The 18,906-nt window shown below is 51.7% G+C and overlaps 2 protein-coding genes across 3 annotated transcripts in view; one reads left to right on the top strand and one right to left on the bottom strand.

The window, feature by feature from the left end:
* SCAP (SREBF chaperone) overlaps positions 1–3,049 on the top strand; it is a 47,842-nt gene extending 44,793 nt beyond the window's left edge. For both annotated transcript variants that reach the window (XM_070729339.1, XM_070729338.1), the window contains exon 23: positions 189–3,049. In XM_070729339.1, coding sequence (XP_070585440.1) covers positions 189–434 — 246 coding nt within the window. In that variant the 3' untranslated portion in view covers positions 435–3,049. The remainder of the gene's footprint in view (positions 1–188) is intronic.
* A 2,709-nt stretch (positions 3,050–5,758) lies between these two features.
* The window catches only part of PTPN23 (protein tyrosine phosphatase non-receptor type 23), a 38,047-nt gene continuing 24,899 nt past the window's right edge, over positions 5,759–18,906 (bottom strand). Inside the window, exons 17-25 of the mRNA XM_070729096.1 lie at positions 18,568–18,722; positions 18,120–18,271; positions 17,062–17,241; positions 13,880–16,031; positions 11,770–11,954; positions 9,622–9,726; positions 8,689–8,827; positions 8,492–8,608; positions 5,759–7,550 (exon numbers count right to left, since the gene is read on the bottom strand). Coding sequence (XP_070585197.1) covers positions 6,945–7,550; positions 8,492–8,608; positions 8,689–8,827; positions 9,622–9,726; positions 11,770–11,954; positions 13,880–16,031; positions 17,062–17,241; positions 18,120–18,271; positions 18,568–18,722 — 3,791 coding nt within the window. The 3' untranslated portion in view covers positions 5,759–6,944. The remainder of the gene's footprint in view (positions 7,551–8,491; positions 8,609–8,688; positions 8,828–9,621; positions 9,727–11,769; positions 11,955–13,879; positions 16,032–17,061; positions 17,242–18,119; positions 18,272–18,567; positions 18,723–18,906) is intronic.

Raw genomic sequence — 18,906 nt, 5'->3', positions numbered from 1 at the left:
TCACCAGGCAGATCTAAGCACCCTCTGGGCTGGATCCAGCTGCAGATCTTGAGGTTGTCACATTTGGTGGTGGATCCCCTGAAAGTATGAAACTCGGAGGTTTGACATCGCCTGTTGGTACCAAAGGCCATTCCCGTCCCCTGAGCCCCACCTCTGACGCCCTCTTTCCCCCTCGGCTCTCTATGCAGGACATGGGCTGTGGGGCCAGCCTGGGCGTGATCTCAGATAATCTTCTGGTCACTGGCGGTCAAGGCTGTGTCTCATTCTGGGACATCGGCTATGGTGACCTGCTGCAGACCGTCTACCTGGGCAAGAGCAACGAATCGCAGCCGGCCCGGCAGATCCTGGTGCTGGAGAATGCAGCCATCGTCTGCAATTTCGGCAGCGAACTCAACCTGGTTTACGTACCGTCGGTGCTCGAGAAGCGAGACTGAAATGGGGCGTGTGTGTGAGCAGATGACGAGAATCCAGAAACCCCTTCCCGCCCCGTTCCCTTTGAGCCGATTCTGGATGCCCAGCGGTGGAGGGAAGATGATTGGCAGACTTTTCTGTCCGGTGGAAGAACAGGAAGGGGGACAGTGTTGAATCTTCCAATTCTCTGGATTTTGGGGGCGAGGCGGGGCAAGAGGCCAGGGCCACCATTCTGGAAGGGCTGCAGTGGGTGGACACCAGGGAATGACGCTTGGCAAGCCATGCAGGAGAGATGTACAGCGGATGGACACCGGGGAGAAATTGGCGAGCCAGGCAGGATCATTTTCCCCATTCCTGCGGCAGCGGTCAATTTGGGGCGGGTGCTTTGCGGTCAATTTTGGGTGGGTGTTGAATCTGGCCACGCAGGAGTCCTTGAATGATTCAGCTGGGAGCAAGGAATAGGAGGGCTTCCCCAGTGTCTTCTTATCCCCCCCCCCAATTTATCTCCCTAACCGCTTCATGGGGGGGGGGGGGTTTGCTTGAAAGTCTATGGAAAGGTTGCGAAACGAGCCGGATCGATTCAACCCATCCCCTCCCCCCGAAGGCCTCAGCCATTGAGCCGCAGCAGGCGTGAAAAAGTGGGCACTGTTACTCCGTCATATTTATTTCTGCTGTATATAGTTATTTATTCCAGCACGTGAGGGGGAGGGAGAGAAGGGGAGGGACGCTGCCTGCTGAGATCACAAATACTGGTTCGATGGTCGCTGCAAGCCGAGGTTAAGGACCAGGGATCGGATGCTGCCGACACCCCAACCCCCCCGTTTTGGCCTTCAGCCTGCCCAGCATGACTTCAGGGCAGTTTTACGGACTGTGGGCCTTGCTGTGTCCCACACCCCACCCTGGTAAAGATGGAGAGAGTCCCAACCTTACTTTCCCAGGCCACGATTCAGCCGAGTCACGGTGGTCTTCAGGGATCCAGTGCTGGCCTCGGACGGACGCAGAATTCCCGCAGCAAGCTGAGGCAGTTTAGGATCACGTTGAGTTTTGTGTCCCGAAGACCCAGCGTGGGTGCTATAAATTTAAATGTGTGTGCTGAGCCGATGCTGGTGCCACGTTGGGAGTATCAACCAAGATGGGAATTCGAGTTGGCGAAAAGACACGAGGAATGTTCCGGAAGAGCAGTTAGAATACGGGGTTCATTTAATTTCAAGCCATTCGCATAGGAAATAGCTTATTTATAATTTGGGACTGCTGCTTGTAGGGAGACTCGCCCACTGAGGTCGGCTGCCTCGCTCCCGAGGCCGAATGGGGCCGTGCTGAACCCTTCCGCAGTGTTCGTAACCGTGGCCATTTCCTGACGTATGGACTGTTCACCGAGAGTTGGGCTACAGGAGCCTTCAAGTTGCGACCACAACAGCCTGCCTACGATAGCTGTAAAACGGGACAGTCTGTTCACAGTATCCCACAATCGTGACCAATTTGCGACATTTTTGTCAGCGGTTGTTAAAACACTACAAAATTCACATGAATCCATTGTTTACCACTGCACAATTATGCCAAAAACTGGAAGTGGTTCCTATGGATAAAACGGTTGTAAAACGGTGGTCGAGTGAATCGCGGCATGGGTGAAATGCTACCGGTTTGGTCTGGTTCAGGAATATAGAGCCAGGGTGACGCAGCAGGTAGAATGCTGTACTACAGGCTACTGAGGCTGACTGTAGATCTTGTAGGTCAGCGGTTCAAATCTCATCACCGGCTCAAGGTTGAGTCAGCCTTCCATCCTTCCGAAGTGGGTCAAATGACCCGGATTTTGGGGGCAAGAGGCTGGCTCTGTTTTTAAAAAGTGCTATTGCTAACATGTTGTAAACCACCCTGAGTCTAAGGAGAAGGGCGGCATAAAAATTGAATGAATGAATGAATGAATAAATAAATAAATAAATACTGGTAGTGGCGGCCACTAGTGGTTCGGAGAACCAGTAGCAGCGACAGTGCTAGGCCCCTCCCACCTCGGATGTAGCCATTTTCTATTTTTTAACCCTCTTCACATGTGCAAAGCCTTCTGTGCATGCGCAGAGGGTGAAAACTTGCACGGCGGTGGTGCGTACATGAGCAAAGTGAGCACATGCACGCAAAAGGCACACTTAATAATAATAATAATAATAATTTATTAGATTTGTATGCTGACCCTCTCCGAAGACACTTCCAAACCGGTAGAGAAGGTAAGTAGATTTCACCACTGAACCACGGAGGGTGGGTTCCTAAGATGCCACAAATATGGCTGAGGGTCAAGGTGTGGTCATGTGACCGCGATGGGGTTGCTGGCCGCCAGAAATTCAAATCCAGCTCGCTAGTCCTCGTTTTGTTTGCAAGTCGTAATTCCTGATGATCGCTAAGTAAACGTATTCCGAACGGAGGCCCTGCATCTCCAAGTGGGGAAGGGCAAGGAAGGCAGTGCAGAGCCCCTCTTCCCTGCCCTGTCACCCCACATTCCCCCCCCACCTCCCAATTGGGGTTTAGTGCCCATACGATGCCTCCAGTGGCCTTAGCTCTGCTGTACCCTTTCGACTGTACGGTAGATGCTTTTATACGCGGTTGTGTTTTGTAATGTGTACAGGCACATTAAAGAGAACTAACTTCACATTGGCCTCTTGTGGTTTTTGGAGGGAGACTGGAAATTCACTTTTCTGCCCTGGAACAAAAGTCCACAACTCCCGACTCACTCCAGGGCCACCGCAGTGGGTGAGCACGAGCGCGTACGCCCACTTATGTGAGCGCCAGCAAGGACGTCTCCATTCACGCGAGAAGGCATGTCGAGGCTGTTCTGCCCATGCTGGTCAATTGCCACTAATTAATGCACAGTCAAGGCTCGGACGCAAAGGCAACCTTTTACAATTGTATTTAGAACTAAACCTGCTAAGAAACAGCGATGAGGTCAACGGAATGCCAGGCCGACTGCCAATTCCGCCATTACCGGCACAGTCCTGAAAGCCACCCGAAAGACGATCGTAAATTCTCCGTCAATAATTCCCAGCTCCATTCAAAGCCAGAATTTGAGGATCGGGAACGGCTGGCTGCTACTCTCCCTTTTATGAAAGTTGATCTTCCACACCCGTTTTCTCCTGAGCCCCCCTTTCTATATTTCCAGGGATGACCACACGTACATAGAGATATTCAGTGCCCGAATCTACGTCTATAGAGATACTCATGTCTGTCTCTTATCCTTCTAACTCTACCATCTAAGATTGCACCCTCAATGTCCCCCTCGACATTACCATAGCTGGGGGTTCTACAGTCTCTGGTGGTTCCCCAGGTTCTAACTCCCCTTCGCTCTCACTCTCAGACTTGGCTGGCAAAAACACTGGCCTAGGATACCCAGATGGACCCCGCTCATCCTCCTTAAAATCCATGGGCTCCTCACAACACCTGCTACTTACGCGGGGTTACATTCGCCCGCTGCTCACGTGGAATCATCCCTGTTGGTCCACGAAGCCAGAAAGATTGGGAAAGACGAGCGTGGAGGAAGTTACTACCGCAATGTCTTTGGAATTCCTTTCGCAGTTATGCTGCCAGCAACGCTGAAGCGGATGTGAGAAAGACGTGGCTTGCCCACCAAAGCAGAATTCCTACCGTGAAGGGTCTCCGAGGGGATTAATCCTTGAAATAGCATAACTCCCTTTTTAAAAAAAAGTGAAATATGGCAATTCTTTGGTACTCGTACTTAATAGAATAGAATAGAATTTTATTGGCCAAGTGTGATTGGACACAGAAGGAATTTGTCTTGGTGCAGATGCTCTCAATTGGTTCCAGGAGGTATGATGAGGATTAAAAAAAAGAAGAGTAGCCAACAAACCATGTGATTTACCATGTGACCTTTCATTTTAACCGGGAAGAGCTTCCTATCCGTCTCTGTTCCTGTGCCAGAGAGCTTCTGAGCATGGCTGACCTCTCCTTGTCCTTCTGTGGGCGTCTTCTACTTTCTTTTCGCAGTGTCTAGTATCAAAGGATGAGCACCAGGGCATTTTCGTATCAAAACGTGTAGAGCACCAAATTCAGCGAATGTTGAGGCCGTCAAATACTAGGGTGCCACTGTACATTTGGAGCGACAGATTGGTCCCCCAAAATAAAATCCACTGCCCTCTCAGCTCCCCCAAATTCCGATCAGCTGTGGAAGATGAATGGCAGATCCATTGGCTAATAATATCAGCATTTATAGCAGTCTTGCGACCAATGCGAAACACCTGGAGCACCTACTCAAATGGATGAACAGGTGATAGATCAGTGATGGGGAACCTATGACAAGGGTGCTACAGGTGGCACGCGGAGCCATATCTGCTGGCACATGAGCTGTTGCCCTAGCTCAGCTCCATTGTGCATGTGTGTGGGAGGGTGTATTTGGCTTCCAGAGAGCCTCCAGGGGGGTGGGGAGGGCGTTTTTACCCTCCCCCGACTCCAGGGAAGCCTTTGGAGCTTGGGGAGGGTGAAACACAAGCCTACTGGGCCCACCAGAAGTTGGTAAACAGGCTGTTTTCGGCCTCCAGAGGACCTCTGGGAGGTGAGGGACGTTGTTTTCGCCCTCCCCAGGCACTGAATTATGGGTGTGGGCTCATGCATGATAGCGTGCACACACTTTTTTGGCACTCGAGGAAAAAAAAAAATTAATAATAATTTATTAGATTTGTATGCCGCCCCTCTCCGAAGATTCACTGGGATAGACGTTATAGAGATGACATATCGGGTGTCAAATTCAATTTCCTTGAGAGCCACATCAGGGTTGTTTGATCTGGGATGGGCTGGGGGGCACGGCCAGGGTGGGGGTAGCCAGTTTGATGTCACTCATTGAAGCTCCATTTTCATCCACGTTGACCCTCCCAGGCCCCAGTTTTGGCCATGATGGCTCTGCCAGAGAAAACGGAGCTTGGGAGGGCCACGCACAGCCACCCTGAGATCTCTTTGCTGACAGAGGCACCACGGGCACCGCCCTTTGCTACGTCCAGATCTGGGTTCACAGGCCAGATCTAAGCACTCTCGCGGGTGGATCTGGTCCTTGGGCCTTGAGTTTGACCCCCTTGTGTACGTGTTTGTGTGTGTGTGTGTGTGAGAGAGAGAGGTGTGTGTAAGAGAGGATAGAAAAACGGATAGCTGAGGTTCGATGATAGGTTGATAGACTGGATGGGGATGGATGGATACAGGGAAAGAAGGGCGAGAGGAATATCACAGATGATAGACAGACGTGGACTGTAGTATTTTTTTAACAGTGTAAGCTTCCCAGAGTTACTGTGGTCAAGACAGGATGTCAATGAATTCAATGTTAAATTAAGGGGGAAAGAAAAACAATCCGACACTGACACCATCTCCAACATCCCCTTTATTTGCTTTTCATGGCAAAGGACTGAAAAAGTTTGGTGGTTAAGTGACACTGGAAGTTTGGAAACCGGAAACCCAAGAGCCACGTTTTTACAGAAGGAAGAAGAAAAAATTAAACGTTTTCCAAGACTGGTCAAGGCAAAGCAACGGTTGGCGGAACCTGCGATTTATCAATGTTCTTTGGGGCAGAGAGCAGTCGGTCTCCCTGTGCTTTTGTTTCATTGAGGGGTGGGGGCCATTTTGGATGCCCACTGCTCCCCATTCCTTGGAGTGTGGGGCACCTGCTCCAGGGGTCACACCGTCTGCCAAGAGCGTCCGCACACATTTTTCAATAGCCATTAAAATGGGTTCCATAGCCCATGTGGCTCGATATTCAGCATCACTGGACGGAGGGTGGGCCAAGCAGCAAGGGAAAACCCCCCCCATGGTCTGGCCATTTCAAGGGTGGGGGAGGGAAACACAATTAGAAAAATAGAACCTATGGGAAACCGAATCTGGACACCTAAGGAAACACCCTGCGAAATGCCACGTGCCACCGAGAGTCAACCAAGGCTCGCCCACTTGTATGGGGCCCCTCGTGCCCACACCCCAAAATTTGGGAGGATCAACTGGATCATCTCAAGTCCTAGCAGCTGTTATGGGGGAGGGAGGAATGAGAAGCGGGCAGTAGGAGACCCCCAAGCCCTTTAGTGGCTCATCCCAACTTTACTCACCCTAGAATGGGAGACGTAAGGTGAGATTATGGCCGGGGTGTGTGTTGAACCAACGAACCGTCTGTGTGCCCCCCTCCCCACATCAGCCCCCAGAGCTTTGAGCAGGCGTAATAAGGAAGCTAGTGGGCGTTGCAACTTTGCTCCCAACTCGACTCCCCAGCCGTTTGAGGCGAACCGTAACAGACACCTGGTCCCGGTCAGTGTCCCTGGCTGAGGCTGGAAGGAGGCGGGATGTAAAGGCAAACGGTAACCGTTCCGAGTGTCTGGCAACGGCCGTGTTTTGAACAACCCGTAAGCACGGCCAAGAGCGTTCCAGAGGCAGCATGGCGTACCCGGGAGGTGGCCGGTCCCTGGCCGAGATACCGCTGTCTTGCCAGGAACCCCACCAGAGACGAGGAAGGTGGGTCCAGGAGGATGGAGGGGCACGAGGGGGGAGAGGGGCATTGCGGCATCCATTCAGGTTTTGTTGAGGGTCCAGAGGGGGTCCAGCTTGCTGAGAGGGTCATCGCTGGGGAGGGCTCCTCGCAGACCCTCCCCGTTCTGCGGCTGGAGGAAACTCTGCTTGCTCACTTTGTGCCGCCCCTTCAGCGAGCTGTCCAGGGTGAAGGCCTCCGGGGTGAGCGACGCCAGGAGCTCCAAAGAGGAGGAGGAGGAGGAGGTGGTGGGCAGAGTCCGCGTAGACAACACCGGCTCTGTCCGCGGGAGACTCTCCACCTTCTCCTCACTTCTCTCCTCTTCCGTGGAGCTGCTCGTCTCGACGGTTGAAGCGGCCGCTGTCTCGGGCAAGGCCGGAGCAGGAGTGAGCAGTGGAGAAAACCCTGGAGCGCTCTCCACGCAGCCCAGGTCGGGAAAGGTTTGCGGAGCAGCAGGAGCTGGTGCTGGCAGGAGTGCCGCATCCAAGGGGGGCACAGGAGGCGCCACTTCCAACCCTCGGCCATTGGGGGGAGGCTCGGGGCCGCCCGGGAGGGGCCGGATGCTGAGCTTGGCAATGGTGGCTTGGATGGAGCTGATGGGGACGTCGCCCCCCAAGACCAGATCTTGGGGGTCTTGCGGGAGATACACCTAGGAGAGAGTGGGAGGCTGAACAGAGCGCAAGGTCCTCCAATTTACACCAGGCCACGTAGAGACCGTTCTGAGTTACAGCAGCCGTGAAAGCTTGACAACTGACTCGCTTATATGACAGTTGTGGCATCTCCGGTGTGTGTGTGTGTATGTGTGTCACGTGATTCCCCCTTTGGTGACCTTCCAGCCATCAGAGCCAATGGAGAAGCCAGATTCACTTAACAACCGGATTACCAATTTAAGGACTTCCACGATTCGCTTCATCCACGTAAAAATGGGACACGTCGAACTGTTGCTTAGCCACATAAATTTGGGGCCGCAATTGCAGCCGTACAATGAGGACTGACTGTAGTGCAGAGGTCATTGTCTAAACCAGAGGATGGGTGTGTGTGTGTGTGTTGTCCAATCTTGGCCCTTTTTAAGACTTCTGGACTACAACTCCCAGAATTCCCCACCCAGGAATTCACATCTTGTTCGGGGCACATGTGACTTAAATAAGTTTCTTCTGGATCGGTCAGTGAAGGGTTGCCGCCTCCCACCACTACTGGTGCGTTGCGCACGCTGCCATGCATCTCTGGTGGGCTTATGCGCAGGCACAGGGGGCAAAATCCCATGAAAGGACATGTGCACTCACGAGATTTTGGGGTGTGTGTGTGTTGCTTTAGCACATGCGGGGAAGCAAAAAGCCAGAGAAAATTGCCGAAATCTCGCGTGTCCAGGCTGCCTCTCCTGAGATTTTGCTTCCTGCGCATGTGCAGAATCCAAATCTCGCTCCATGTGCGCCTGCCCGTCACCCAGAGCAGCACACACGTCACCATTTCTCCCACCGTAACTCCCGTGTCCCCCCCCGGCCAGATAGGATCCCAATGCTGCTTCTCCTCCCCTCCACAGGGGGCCCACCCCCAAATCCTCCTCTTTCTCCAACCCCTCCCCCTCCTCACCTTTTGGGCACTACTGCTGGCCGGCTTGCTTGCGGAAGCGACGGCCATCACGCCGTGTCTCTGCAACACCTGCACCGTGTGCTTCAGCACCGCCTCGTAGCAAAACCGGAGGTGGACCTGCAGGAGACGCTGCCTGTCAAGATCCCTAGCGCTGTCCACCTCCGCTACCCCGGGGTCTGCCCCGCCCACTTCCGCACCTTCTCCTGCAGCATGTGTTTCCTCTGCCGACGGATGCACTTCACCAACTGAACCAAATCCGGGATGCTGTTGCCGGCTTCCACCTCCTGCATGGCGGCGTAGAGGAGGCAGAAGGCGCCCGTGCGGCCCACGCCAGAGCTGCCGGGAAGAAGACCGGAGAGCAGTTCAGAAAGATCTGGCGCATCCTTTCTCCAACGGTCCTGGACAATCCGCTAAACACGTGGGGTGAATTTATGCGAAGGCTGCGCTCCGGGGGAACCAATCTCAGAAGCGGAATGGGGCGGCTCAACACAGCCCATTCGCCACATGACAACTCGCTGCAGGACAACTTGCCACGGCCAAGTCATTGCGGGACAACTCACCACGGGTCAAGTCGCTGCAGGATAACTTGCCACAATCAACTTGTTGCCGGACGCCAAATTCGACTCGCCGTGGGACAACTCGCCACAATCAACTAGCTGCAAGATAACTAGCTGCCTGGCAATGCGCCATGGCCAACTTGTCGCGGGGGGCAGCCTGCCGTAGCCAACTCACTGCGGGATAACTCAGCACGGTCAACTTGTTGCAGGATGTCAAAGCCAACTCACCTCAGCCAACTCATTGCCGTAGGAGAAATCGGCAGTGCCAGTTTATTTATTTTAAATTTTAAAAAGTTGTTAAATTTCTCATTTCACTGTCCCTCCTTTTGTGTCCTGTCTTTATAACATTTCTATTCCACCATTTCCTTCACATCAGTGTTAACTCTTGCCCGGTGGGAAGCTGACCGGCAGTGAGATGGCTGGGGCGAATGGACTGCTGCAAGTGGGCGGAGGCAAACTGTCATTTACCCTCCCAAAGACCCAGACTGACAGGAGCAAGACTGGCAGTGGACTCCTCCCTGAACCCCACAATGTTCTGGGGCATTCCTTGCGCCCCCCACCCCCCAATATTACCTGCAATGGACCACAATGGGGGTGTGGAGGGGTCGCTGATGTAGGTAATGACTGTGCACGTCCTGGATAAACCGAAGCAGATTCCCTTTGCTGTCCGGCAGGCCACTGCAGGAAGAGTCCAGGCATAACATTTGAGGGAATGGAAGAAAAATACCATGTATGAACTTAATAGGTCAGATATTCAACTCTTCATACAATTTATATATTCATTGCTTCATTTATTCATTGGTACGTGGTTTATTCCGTCTATTAAGTTTATATTTCATTTCATTTCATTTCATTTTCATTTATTCGATTTGTATGCCCCCCCCTCCTTTTCTTCTATTCGCCCAATTTGCACACTTTTCCTTCATCCATTTCTGTTCACATGGGGTTTATTCATTTATTAAATTTATGTGCCCTTTTTAATTCCTTCATTTACTTATTCAATTTATATGCATTTTTCTATTCATTCATTCATTCATTCATTCATTCCTGGGGGGTTTTTTTTCCATTCAATCGTTCACTTTATACCGGGGATCTCCAACCTGGAAATTTTAAGACTTGTGGACTTCAACCCCCAGAATTCCTCAGCTAGCAAAGGTTTATTTTTCAATCATATTAATTTTATCATAATTCATTGTGTGTTTCTTCCTCATATTTGGTGTTTTCTTTCATTCCTTCATTCATTTTTTTCCACAGTTTTCATTTTTCAGGTGGCTTTTATGTATTACATTTATATGAAACATAGAAACCATAGAAGACTGAGGGCGGGAAAAGACCTCATGGCCCATCTCGTCTGCCCTTATACCATTTCCTGTGTTTTATATAGGAATATAAAAGATATATGCATCTTTTTTATTTCCTCTCTAAATTCATATGTATCTTTTCATTCATTCTCTCATTAGACATACGTGCATCTTTTCGTTCTTTTTAAATTTATACGCATCCATTCACACACTAAATTTGTATATATTTTTTTATTTTTCATTTCAGTTCTTTCATTTGTTATATTTATATATGCCCTTTTTTATTTATTCTGATTTTTTTCCCCCATTCATTCATTCTTTTCCATCCAGTTGTTACACTTGTACTTTTCCATTCATTTGTTCATTTATTAAATTTACATGAAGATTTTACTTCATTCCTTCCATTTATATTTTCTTTTATTTGTTCATTCAGGTGGGGGATTTTTTTTGCACAGTTTTTCATTTTGTATTTTCATCACTGTATTTTTCAGACTATAAGACGCATCAAGATTTTAAAGAGTTAAGAAAGTAAGAAAAAGTGGGGGGGAAGGCAGCCCCCCAGCCCCCAGGAGCATTCTGCAGGTCTCCCAAACTCTCTGCGCACGCCATTTGTGCGAAAAACGGGCCCATTTTTTGCAAACATTGTTAAGCAGTGTGCGGAGTGACCCCTGAGTTACCAAAGATGCACCTGCGCAAAGGAAACGTGGAATTCTTGCAAATATCCACAGATAGTCAGTAGATAGGAATAAATGGTTGTCATACAAACCAGATACATTAAGGCGTATGAAATAGTATTTACTTTAGCAAACATCATACTCAAGTTGTAGTCCAGTCATACAGTCAAATCAGTCAACAACTCTCAATACATTAACAATACTTTAAGCCTTACTTGTACAGCTTACAAATACATAAACTATCATTGAACACACAGTTCTTACTACAGCAGTCACCATGAATCAGCAATACCAAACAGAGAAATAACAGAGAGAGAGAGAGAGAGAGAGAGAGAGAATCATGCTTCTGGCTCCCTCTAGTGGCCATCTGCAACACTAACTATAAAAGCTATAGTGCTTCAATACATACGAGCATTCATTGTTAATTTGTTTATATACTGCCAAACCCAACTGTTATGTACATAGTACTAACAAACATGGGATGCAGGGGCGGGGCTTCAGAAGGCCAAAAATGGCTGTATTCAGTGTGTAAGGTACACAAACATTTCCACCCTCTTTAAGGGGGGGGGGTGCGTCTAATACTCCAAAAATATGGTAATTCACTCCACATGCTGTCCATCTTGCTATCCATAGACCTTTTCATCTGTATGCTGCCCACAAGCCAGGCTGGCTCACCCATCACCCCACTGCCCTATGGGGCTATGGCTGGCTCCTCCCTTTTTTCCCATTGACCCCAAGTTACATACAGCTCTGGCCAAGAAGAAAACTGAAGATGGATGATGGTCCGTTTCAGACTCTGGTCGCGGAATTGCAATGTGATCATCCTCTCCACGTGGGTGGGGGTCGCCTTCAGGCTGGTGACGACCAGGGTGATGGGGCCGTGGACCATGGGCTGGCCTCGCTCCGTCGGGAAGTATCGTACCACTTTTTGCTGCCGAGCCAAGATGGAGAGAAAAAAAAATAAGGAGGAGACAATACTGAGACTCCCCTCCAAAGCTGAGTCCCAGGGAAGATCTCTGCTTGTTCAGATCAGGACTCCAAGCTCCATCTTCCTCAGCCGTTGCTCTTCTGGCTGGGGCGGAGTAGCTCAGAAGATGGAGATAGATGGTTGGGTGCCAAGGCCTGCTTAGAAAACTGACTACAGAGGTGCAGAAGTAGATGACTTATCCTGTCAACAACAACCAGGAGAGCTGAGGAGGATGGAAGTTGGAGTCCTGATCTGAAGAAGGAGAATGGGAAAGCCCTGTTCAATTATTGTCAATTCAGAGGGGGAAAAGGCCTGTAAGGTCCTTGATGCTCTCTAAATTTAATAGATTTATTTGCAGATGTCTCATGACCCAACTAGGTAACATTATCAGTACTAGGAGAAAGAGGAAAAGGAGGATTGTTGTTTGGTAGTTTTCTTGCCGATATTTCATGACCCAACTAGGTACCATCATCAGGGCTAGAGGAGAGTGGAGTTTTTAGAGGAGGAGGTCCTTGGTGATCCCTGAGATGGCTGTTTTTCTTGCAGACGTCCCATGACCCAATTGGGTAACGTCATCAGGGCTTGTAGGGAGTGGAGTTAGCAGAGAGGAAGAAGTGGGTGAGGAGAAGGGAAAGAAGAGACGGAAAAGGAGAGGAAGTGTTGGGGTTAGCTCTGGGCCAGCTCCTGCAGCTGGGGAGTTTGATGTAGATTTATGGGAATCCTTGGTTTATGGGAGGCCTGTGTGGTTGTGCCAGCTGAATCGGCTGTGAAACTGGCTCATTAGCAGACCCAGACAGTGGGGGAGAGGAGACAGACAGGGAGACGGGTGCAGCCAGCCCACCAGTCAGCTCTCCAATTAGGGAGTCATCAGACTCTAAAGGGGACGCTATTTTGGAGGACACAATTTTGGACCCCCGTGTGCGCAGGATTATGGCATGTAGGGAACAGTTGCACAGGCATCAAAGGAGATAAGAGCGTACAGCTGTTCAAGGGGTAATTAAGCTAATGAGTTCATGATAAATAAGGGAGGTTGGGACTCTGGGAGTGGGCGTTTATCCGTTTGGTGAGAGAGCGTTTTGGAAGAAGATTGAAACAGCGTGGGGTGCTTCCTGTGTTCAAGGACTCTGGGGAACTTTGCATATTTCAGTGTCAAAGAGCTTTGAGGAATTTGGTGTGTGAGCAATGTGGTTTTATAGCTGCATCATTTACCCCTTTGTTTTGTCATGCTCCAGCATCAAAGGACTTTTGGGTCAGAGTAATCTGACTCCTCTTGGGAATTGTTTTTGCAAGACTTATAAACTTGATTTATTCTTACTGGCTGTGTGTTTGAAAGTTAATCTGAACTCAAAGGGGGCTAACTGCCAAAGGCCCAGCATAACAGGAAGTAGAAAAGGAGGGGAGGAGAGAAAGCTTGTCCCTCGCCCACCCTGGTTCCTAGCAAAGGCAGAGCCTAACCCTTTCTCCAGCTCAGTAGAGTGCCAAGAAGCCTGGAGGACCAAAGCCATGGCCACCGACAATCAGTATTGGGTTGCTACTGGTACGAATGATGCACCGGTAGCAAAAATTGAGCTGCGCACGCTTCATATCCCTGGTGCATGTGTCTGAGTGAGATTTTGCTTCTGCGCATGCACAGGAACCAAAATCTCATGAGGGGACGTGCACTTGCATGAGATTTCTGCAATCTTTTGCTTCTGCACATGCGCAGAAGCAAAAAAACCCACATAAATCTCACATGCACAAGTCCCCTTATGAGATTTTGCTTCCTGCGCGTGCATGGAAGCAAAATCTCGTTCGGACATGCACACACGCTGGAGACACGAAGCCGCACGCACAGCACACCAATAGCAGCAGGAGTGGCCACCCCCACCTGCCGATAACCATCAACCTACCTTCTCCATCTCCTGCTCCGAGACTAGCATGACCACCAGCGAGACTTTCTGCTCATAGATCATCAGCCAGAAGTCCGAGGCGGTGCCCACGAGCGGGGCCTGTGTGGCGATAATGGTGGGGCAGTAGGAGGAAAGATCCTCAATACGGCTAGCGTTAATGTAGTCATCCTTGCCCGACTGAAGGATCACTCGGTTCCGGTCGTACGGCATGATGTCCTGGTGCCGGTTCTTCATAGTGTAACAACGTGCGATGGCGATCGACAGCTGTCGCGCATCCTTCTCCTGGGCGTCTTGAAGCTCTTTCCAGATGTTGTCCAGCTCGCTGACCGTGCCTGGCGTGGGGCTGTTCTCCAACCGGGACACCCGTTCTTGGAAACGTTCTAGCTCAGACAGGAGACGCCAAAGACGCTCCGGTTTCTCGTACGGATCGTTCTCAATCAGCTGGACGGCTTTGGGCTTCAAGCCGTCCTTGGCGTCGGCCTTGGTGGGTTGAAGGAGGGGCTGCCCGACAGGTGCCTTGGGACCGCCATGCTGGCTCTCGGGACTGGAGGAGAGCAGGTCATCGGTGGAGGAGCTGTGGCGCTGGAAGGGGACCTCGGAGGCCACCTGGGGCAAGGATGAAGGGCCAGGAGTCAGCGAGGATGGGGGCATTTGGGAGGGCAAAAGGCAGGGGGGTGGGAGGGCCATGGAAGGACGAGGAGAGGGAGCCAGTGGGGGAACAGTCCCTCCGACAGGACTCGGGGCAGGAGGGACATGTTGGAGGGGAGGCTGGCTAACCGGAGGAGGTGGCTGAGGGCCGGCCAACCCTACAGGGACTCCCGGGATCTGGGCTGACGACGGAGCAAATGTCATGGGGGCTGCCGTACCAGAAGGGTGAAGAGGGACCTGCTGGATGGGGCCCATCATGCCCCTTGGGGCTGGGGTGGAGAAGGCCAAGCTGCCCGAGTGGGGCGGCAGTGGGTCCCGTGGCAGCAGCTGATAATGTCGAGGCCCCATCTGGAGTGGCAGCTGCCCTTGGCTAGTGGAATGCGTGGGGATCGGATTTGGGAGCCCCGGTCGGACTGGGGGCTGGGCTGGGTATGGCTGGGGAAAGGCTGGTTGTGGCTGCTGGGTTTGGGGCAAGAAGTGGGGCATCTGCTGCTGCTGCTGCTGCGAGGGAAGCATGTTGGGCATTGTTTGCAAGCAAGCTGGGCGATCAGAGGTTGCATGAAGTGGTCCCTGTGGTGGGAAGCAGGGTTGGGTCTGAGCAGCTGAGAACGGAGGCAGGAAGGACGCCGTACTTGCCGGGACATAGCCGAAAGGGTAGGGGGCGGAGCCTGGGGGCCCTCCTACAAAGCCCCCTTGAGGAGGAGGCCCTGCCCACTGGGGGAGGGAGCTGGACATCCCCTGCGGAGCTGTGCAACTGGAGATGGGGGCTTGCAGGCTGTCCACTGTGGTGGTGGCAGGCCGTACCACCTGAGCATGTGGTGGGAAATGAGGGGCCACAAAGTGGCCAGGCACCGTGGCGGGAGGTCTCATGGCCAGAGAGGAGGGTGGGCCTCTCGGTAGTACCCCACTAGATGGAGCTACTGGCCTGACCCCATAAACGGACCCTGGGGCTGGACGAGACATTGGTCCATGCTGTGGAGACGTCCTCTGGGTCGGCAGAGGTGGACCAGGATATATCGCTGGGTGCGGGGTGAGGGCTGGGCCTCGAACAGTGGTAGCCCCTGGTGGATAGACTTGTGAATTCGGCAGAGGGGATGGCGCAGAGCTGCGGGGAGCCAGTACAGGGAAAGGAGCTTGTCCAGAGACGGCAGACATCCTGGCTGGCTGATACTGCCGAGGAGAGGGTCCAGTGACCGGGAACTGGCCCGGGTCGAAAGGTGGCCTGAGCGGGAGGGCTCCCCCAAAGGCCTCGCCTGCCGGACCCATGACCCCCGTGGGGGGCAAAGATGGCTCGCTACGTAGCGCCGCCAGAGCATCAGCAGGGAGCTGCGCCAGGTGAGCGGCCAGGATTTCTGGCGGGAGGCTGCGCAGTTCCTCAGGCAGATCGGCCAGTGAGATGGAGGCCAGGCCCAGCGGCTCGCAGGCCAGCTCTGCCTCTGACGCTTTCTTCTGGAGAACAGGTTTCGAGGTGGTGGGCCGGCAGGGAACCTTCTTCTTCATCCCCCTGTTGGAAGAAGCAGAGGTGTTTGGATAAGGCTAGGACAGTGATGGCAACCCTTTTTCCCCTCAGGTGCCGAAAGAATGTGTGTATGTGTTATCATGCATGCGTGAGTGCCCACACCCATAATTTAATGCCTGGGGAGGGCGAAAACAGCCTCCCCCACCCCCCGGAGGCCCTCTGGAGGCCGGAAACGGACTGTTTCCCAACTTCTGGTGGGCCCAGTAGGCTCGTTTTTCCCTTCCCCAGACTCCGAAGGCTTCTCCGTAGCCAGGGGAGGGTAAAAACGCCCCCCCCGTCCTCCCAGAGGTCTCTGGAAGCCAAAAACACCCTTCCAGAGCCTCTGTGTGAGCCAAAACTCAGCTGGCTGGTTCACACATGCATGCTGGAGCTGAGCTAGGGCAACAGCTCGCATCCCAGCAGATATGGTTCTGTGTGCCATTTGTGGCACCCATGCCACAGGTTCGCCATCACTGGCCTAGGACAACTCAGCACCGCCCTACCAATTACAGGATACCTTGTCATGGGATGATTAAATGTTGTATTGATTGTTTCATTTGGTTACTTTTATTATTGGTGACCACGTTTTTGTCAAAACATAATATTCAATCACAAAACACAAGTTTTGTGATTGACTTTATTATTGTTTTATTTTAGTGTTATTGGGCACAAGTCCACTGAATTTTTGAACTTGCTTGATCCCGTGGCGACTTGTCCACAGTGAGTTGACCATAGTGAATGGCCTCCTTTGCTCACTGGATATTCACGCAGGAGAGAAGTCATGGAAATTCCAGAGCCAGACTGCTTGGAGTGGACGTCAACTCCCAGAATTTCCCAGCCAGAATGTTTAAGAGGGGACGACCTACATTCCCAGAATTCCACAGCTGGCCTGCTTTAAGATGCTGGGACTTCATTTCCCAGAATCCCCCAGAGCACACTTTTAAGGGTGGAGAACTTCAACTCCCAGAATCCCCCAGCCAGAAACACCGTTTGAAAGGCAGTCACCCCCACCACGCTTCCACAAGGAACCACTCACTTCTCTGCGATCACCCGGCGGGCAGTGTCGGCTGTTTTGCAGGCGGCCTGTGCTTTTTCCAGGAGTTTGGCCACTTTGCCCTCTAGGTCGGCGTAGAATTCTTTCCCTTCTTGCGACTTCTTCATCAAGTCTTCGTAGGCTTCATAGGAAGCCACCAAAGTCTGGAGGGTCGTGTTCCATCTGCAATGGGGTCAAAGAACGAAGGGGTGAAAAAAGGAGGGACGAGGAGACAAAAAGAGAAGCCAGGGGATTAAAAAAAAAGATTTTCCCTCCAGCAGGTGAAAACACAGAGTCTTGGAGTTACGACCAGTTCCTTCCTGACCGTTCAATGTTAACGACAGATCTGCTCAGGACTGCAAGAGTGTCCTCGAGATACAGCCCCAATCAGAGCCCAGGAATTCTCATCGCTAAGCCTCGTTCAGGCGGCCATTCTTGAGCCAATCACTGAAATCGTTTAACGAGTCACCAGGTTGTTAAGTGAAATTGAGCTTTGTCGTTGGAAGGTCACCGAAAATGACGCCACAACCATCATAACGATGAGTCGCTTACCAAGCGTCTGGATTTTGATCACGAGTGAAAAACATTAAGGGAGAAAAATGGCCCTAGGTAACTTTTTTTTCAATGCCTTTTTAACTTTGAACGGCCACTAAGTGAACTGTTGTAAGTCAAGAATTATATCTGCATAAAGCCCCTCTCTCTCTCCTCCTCCTCTTCGGTCATGAAACATCTGCAAGAAAAGCTCAGAAAACACCAAGGAGCCTACGGTCCCTTTCTTCTTCCTTCTCTTTCTCTTCCTCCTCCCACTCCATCAGCCTCCCTCTCTTCTCACACTGATTTTGTTCCCTAGTTGAATTGAGAGACGTCTGAAAGAAAACCACCAAGCCCAGAGGGCACCGAGAACGCCCCAATGAGACCTCCGCGCAAGGTAGATCTTAAGTGGACATGTCGACATCTTCCCACCTCCCAGAAAATGGTCTGAGTGGTCCTTCCTAACCACTCGTGCTGACTGCCCTGAGCTGAAGCAACGTCTCACTCCTGCCTGACACCGTCACACTCACTTGTGCTCCACCTCCGCCAGGGTCTTCCGGACGGCGGCATACTTAACATTGGCCTCCGTCAGAGCCTTGAGGATGTTCTCCTGGGCAGCCAGGTTCTGCTCCAAGTAGACCTTGATCTGGTCGTACTTCTTCAGCTGCTCCGCAAAGAGTTTCTGGAAGAAGAGGGAGGGAAGCTGGCTGGAGGATTCTGGGAGTCGGAGTCCAGACCTCTTACACACACAGACACACGAGTTGGAGGGTTCTGGGCGTTGGAAGTCTCAGCCATCTTTAGAGCATGGGGGATTCTGGGAGTCCAAGTACAGGAAATGCCAGAGACTTCTGAGAGTTGAAGTTCTCCCCTCTCAAAAGTGACCCATTGGAGGAGCTCTGCTGTAGAATCCGGGAAGCGCTTCCTCTGACCTTCCCTTGGGGCTCATCACGAGCCACGGTTTACATCCTGGCTTCTCACCTTCATCTCGGACTGATCGGTGGTCACCAGAGAAGTGGTGAGGTCGTCCTTCTGGATCATCTCACGGAGCTGGTGCTCCAGGGACACTCGCTGGTCTCTCATTTCCTGCACTTTGGCCAGTAAACGCTTGACATTCTGGATGGCTTGCTGGTCATCTGCAGGTGAGACCTGAGTTCAACTGACTGTGTGAGTGAGTGTGTGTGTGTGTGTGTGTGTCTAAGGTGGGTGGGGAAAGAGAGTATTAACTCTCTCTCTCTCCATCCATCCATCCATCTTCTTATTTCTTCCTTCCTTCCTTCCCTTCCTTCCTAACCGCAAGTGACAGCCAAGTCAGGCATG

This window comes from Erythrolamprus reginae, chromosome Z (genome assembly GCF_031021105.1).
Source record: "Erythrolamprus reginae isolate rEryReg1 chromosome Z, rEryReg1.hap1, whole genome shotgun sequence".
Lineage (NCBI taxonomy): Eukaryota > Metazoa > Chordata > Lepidosauria > Squamata > Dipsadidae > Erythrolamprus > Erythrolamprus reginae.
Note: the sequence above shows the minus strand (reverse complement) of the source record. Positions and strands in the feature narration are given on the sequence as shown.